Source organism: Anopheles aquasalis, chromosome 2 (assembly GCF_943734665.1).
Source record: "Anopheles aquasalis chromosome 2, idAnoAquaMG_Q_19, whole genome shotgun sequence".
Lineage (NCBI taxonomy): Eukaryota > Metazoa > Arthropoda > Insecta > Diptera > Culicidae > Anopheles > Anopheles aquasalis.
In genome coordinates this window covers 69,353,147-69,358,146 of record NC_064877.1, presented here as the reverse complement: position 1 = coordinate 69,358,146, position 5,000 = coordinate 69,353,147, and the positions used below count along the sequence as shown (strand labels likewise).

Here is a 5,000-nt window from a genome sequence, read left to right as displayed (position 1 = left end):
CCACCGGAGAAAACGTGGCAAATCGGATAATTGGGACACGGAAACGAATAAATTTATAATTTGCAATTATAAAGCAGTAATTTGTGTGAAACTTTATCATCAGTTTTATTTTAATATCGGGAAAGATCTTTAAACTGTGCCAAATTCTAGGCAAAAATAGCGATAACGTGCTCTAGAAGCTACTCATTTTTAGCCACTAAGAGAAACTAATAGAGCTTGGTTTGATATTTTGACGAAAATGAACGCGTTCTTAACCTCAATCCTCCCCACCGCCTCAACTATCAGTGAAATAGACGAGATGTATGTTATTTTTCGGATTTTTATATTTATTTCAATATAAAACATTCTATCAACTATTAAATTAAAACGATATTTACAATTGCATGTTTCGTGTATGTGTGAATAGTGTGACCGATGGTGTGTATGCATATGCATGCGCGGGCGCATTCGTCAAACCGTCCGCCTACCGTCTTATCCGGCAGCACGAACCGGAGTTTAATGTGTTTGCAGTACTTTTTTTGGATTTTCCTTCCACTTTTCTCCAAAATCTCGACCGAAACGTGAAGTTAATGTGGATGACATGAAATGATACAGTTCAAAGAACGCGAGCAAACGCTGCTGCTGCTGCTGCTGCACGGTTCCTCATGTGGGATTCGAATTAAGCTAAACAAACAAACCACGAGGTGATGAACCACGCGCTCCGTGGCAAGGTGGCCATTCTACTCTAGTTTCAATGGATTCCCCGGCCTCTCAAAGTATGATCCGAGCATAAAAGGGAGCTACTATCGCATGGAAATTGTGTCAAACCATGAAGAGGGGGACGTCTCACACGCGACGGACAGCTACAGACACTTGCAGCTCTCACATTCCTCACAAGGCGCAGTTAGGCTGAAAGCGGGAGCACTACTCATACGCCAGGAATGCTGTGCTGTACGCGGTGCGGTACTCTGCAATCATGACCCCTCATTAATGGCGATGATTTCCCAACCACCGATACCGACCACGACGACGACAATGACGACGATACATGATCGACAACGTCACAGAGCCCTCCCGGGGATTGCAAAATGTGTTCTCTATGCCATGATTCGATCGCAAGCCCGCGATGCCAAGATATATCCTTTAACATCCATAAATCCGCGTTCCGCGCCGCGCCGGTTCGGTTCCGATTGATCAATAACGCTCAATTTTGCGATGATTTATGGAGGCGCAGCCGCGGAGCCACCGCCGCCGGTAAGTGTGACGGGAAAAGTGGTGCAAAATGTGGTACCATGTTTCAACACACATGGGAGTGTGCGGGTTAGCTGAACCGATTAGCTGAACGGTTCACACCAAACCTACCAACCTACTACTTATGCTGCTGCCCATTCCAATGCAATGTACCGCGGTCAAAGATGCAGTCGTGCTCGTACATTTTATGTTGTTTTTCCTTCTTCTGTTTTTTTTTTCTCGTAAACTGTAGAGTGTCTTTCCTTCATCTTCTTCTTTTGTATAAAAACCAAACTTTTATAGGATAAGAGAAAGAAGAAAAGTGGGCCATTTTTTCGAATTTTGCAACTCCCAACCCCTGGGAGTTGTTTGGGGGCAGTGGAGTCCGGTCGACAGCACTCGTCGCTCGTCCTTCCAATTCTTTTATGCTACCGCAGACAGCCGTCGCTCATGTGAAGCACCATCGTGCCATATTTTTTTCCTATCATTTTACAGTCAAAATTCAATAAATAACCACGGAGCGTCACGGAAGAAGTAAAGCAGATAGAGAGAGGGAAGATGAGAATAGAGAAAGAGGTGAGAAAGTAAAGAAAAGAACGGGGTGAAAAGTTGGGGGGGGGGGTGGTAGGAGGAGGTTGTGATCCTCCACAAAGGTCAAGGAGTCCTCCACCAACAAAAGGATTCGCGTTGAAGGAATCGTAGATCGACGCGACGCGTGGTATGTGTGGCTGGTGTGGTGTGATGCAAATGAGGGGGGGGGGGAATTCGATGTCGTGATGTGTGTCTTCATTGTTTGTATGTGTGTTTGTGTGTGATGGGAGCAAGTGAAAACAAACAGTAATAATTTGTACAATTCGTGTCACGATCGCGGCCACCAATTACGTCGCACCGGCCACCTGTGGCTGCGGGCCCTTCGGTTTGATCATCATCGTGGCCTTCTTCAGCGTGTAGTCCCAGCCTCTCCAGCGGAACCAAACGATACCCTGCCGGGCGGTCAGATCCTGCGGATCGTGCAGATACAGCCCGTTCAGTCCCCGTCCGCATGACTTCCACCACCAGCCGCCCTAGAAAAAAGAAGAAACAGGAACGAAAACAAGCGACTAAGTTGAAGGATTCACCATTAGAACAGAAAAGGGATAGGAAACAAACCTTCAGCATGCTGGCGCAATTGAGTGAGCTTCGGTCATTGTCCCGGTTGTACGTGGAGAAGGGACTGTTGTTCGAACCGTACCACGGATCATTCAGTGAATCACCGGCATTACCCTCGTACCCATCGATTTCCAGTTTGTAGTAATCCTGTTCCGAATGGATCTTGAAGTGCGAATACTGCGCATATCTGGAATGGTGAAGTGAAAGCGAGAGCGTGAGCACTGGATAACGATGAGGATCGCCGTTGACGACGCGCTTACCTCTTATTGCCCTCGAAATCTTCCAGCTCCACCCGCAGCGAGTAGTCTTCGTTGTTCGTTAGCATGTAGATGTTTTCGTTACCGAGCCAAAACTCCTTGGCCGGATCACCGAAACCGTTCTTGTAGTCCGCCCAATCGCGGTTAAAGTTCTCGCGCGGATCTCCGTAATCGTCACGCCGTTGGATGACCTGAAAGCGGGGGGTGAGTAGAAGGAGTCCATTTGATGAGTCACGTCGAGAAGCCGAGCGAACAAGCTTGCCAGCATCCTACACCTACCGTCCAGCCACCGTCGGCGATCTCCTGTTCGCAGAACACCTTCAGGAACCAGTAGGTGGTGCCGCGGATCTGCAGATAGTAGACGCCCGATTGGCGCATGCCAGCGTTCATTAGGTCGACGCACGAGTAACCCTGTGTTAACGAGAACGATCGGGGTAGAAGATTAGTAATTTTGTACGATAAATTAATTGTAGAACATGCTCTCTGACCATTGAGGTCACACATAACGTGGCAAGGCGCAAAAGTATCCGAGTGGGAAGTCTCCGAGCATAATCACGATTTTCGTATAAATCGTTTACCGCTTTGATGGGAGAGGAATAAAAGGAAGAAATAAATCAACCCACAGTGTGGTACCGAGACTCATATCAAAGGTCCGGTCGGTACCGATCACGAAGCGCTCACTCAATGGGCTGCTGACGCTGGAGGCTGGACTTTTTCTCACCCGCTGACCATCGGCACCATCGGTGGCCATCATCAACGTACGCTAGTACGTAGTGCTTGAATCGTATTTCATTGCTGCTAATGCTTGGATTTGCTCGAGCGTTTGCTTTTCGTTTGCCGCTTGGCTAATCCAAGGCCTAGCGGCCAGCCAGCGGTGATATGCGGCCGGCGCCGGCGAATGGCGTATAAATGGGTGCGCAGCCATCAATCTCGCCGCGTCTGGCCACGGCACGTTTTGGTGTTCAGCGAACAATGTGCGCCTGAAAGTACCTGATTTGATTGTGCGCTCGCTGGGCGCTTCTTCCTTATAATTAGGGAGCGAGCGAATCGGTATTGACCTTGGCACTGGGGCGCTTAAGTGCTGCTTGGAGGGGTCCACAACGCCACAATCAGATGGCACCGAGCGGGTGTCTTGTGGTGGTGACGATGTTTTAGGCTCTTACCAGTAGAGCGCTTATGTTGTGCGACGAATGACGAGTACAGGACGGAGTTTGATTAAAATGTTAATTTTGACAATGTTGCGGTGCTGTTTGACGGACTCAGGAAAGTGCCCAGTCTCAGTGATGTTCATCAGCCTCGGTGCTTCACACCAGTTGGTGATTTTAAAGAACGAATTTACATGAATATCGCAAGCAGGATACAGATGAGCAAATTTATGTCAAGCTGCGCATTTCGCATCTTTTCTTTGGAAACAAAAATTTCATAATAGCGACAATAACTGTTACTTCTGCAATCTCTCTTGCAGAAAAATACATTTTTCATTTAAAATTAGTATTCAGATTTATCTAGTAAGGGATAGTGCTAATCAAATGTGGCCAAAAACTATGTAAATGAATGGAAAATTGTTGACTCACTGCTAGATTTTACTATGAAGATCAACAGTAATTCAAATCATAAGAGACTTTAATGTGCAATGAAGGTTTGCTAGGCATCTTCTCCCTCATGCAATATTTATGGTCACTTGGAATTTGCAATGTGTATCACCGGGTCACAGCGATATTGAAGTAATCAGCCAAGGCCGTCCACTTTGCTAATACATTGCCTATCACAGAGCTAAAGTGACAGAAACATCATAGCGCCGAGATAGATGATAGCATTCTATTCAAAAGGAATGCTGCTCACGTTTTCAGCTACTTGAATATCTTGTCACCGATCTCGATGCATTTAATGTTCGAATAAAAGAAAAAGGGAGTGAGGCGGAAAACTATGATCATATCTTGGGTAGAGACAGAAGTTAGCAAACAATCAGCGCATTCCAAGTCACTTTGACCCAAATTTCAAAGTAAATTTCCTACTACTAGGCTCATAAAACGTCTTGAATTACGTTAATTAGAAGTTAATGCGCGAGAATGGAAGTTTTCCTTATCAGCCTCTTGCGTAGAGTGTAGGTGCCGTTTCCTGATGACACAGATAAAGCCATTCTGCGACCTCTCTTTCGCCTTCGAGAATCATTTAGCAGATCGATACTAATTGCCCATAAAAATGCAAATAATGTAGACACCTTAACGAACGACACTGCTAATGACAATACGACCCAGTTGGTGAAACTTAAATTGTCTAAAAAAGCGATCTTTCGCAAACTTCAATTCCAGCAACTCGCTAAATAGGGTTCTCGCTGTTTCTCTCTCTCTCTCTGTAAGCACGGAAGAATTTGGCCAACAGATG

The 5,000-nt window shown here is 46.2% G+C and overlaps 1 protein-coding gene across 2 annotated transcripts in view; it reads right to left on the bottom strand.

The window, feature by feature from the left end:
• Window positions 1-1,833: 1,833 nt before the first annotated feature.
• The window catches only part of LOC126573201 (uncharacterized), an 88,403-nt gene continuing 85,236 nt past the window's right edge, over window positions 1,834-5,000 (bottom strand). For both annotated transcript variants that reach the window (XM_050233157.1, XM_050233156.1), the window contains exons 5-8: window positions 2,895-3,026; window positions 2,619-2,806; window positions 2,359-2,545; window positions 1,834-2,273 (exon numbers count right to left, since the gene is read on the bottom strand). In XM_050233157.1, the coding sequence (XP_050089114.1) occupies window positions 2,088-2,273; window positions 2,359-2,545; window positions 2,619-2,806; window positions 2,895-3,026 (693 nt within the window). In that variant the 3' untranslated portion in view covers window positions 1,834-2,087. The remainder of the gene's footprint in view (window positions 2,274-2,358; window positions 2,546-2,618; window positions 2,807-2,894; window positions 3,027-5,000) is intronic.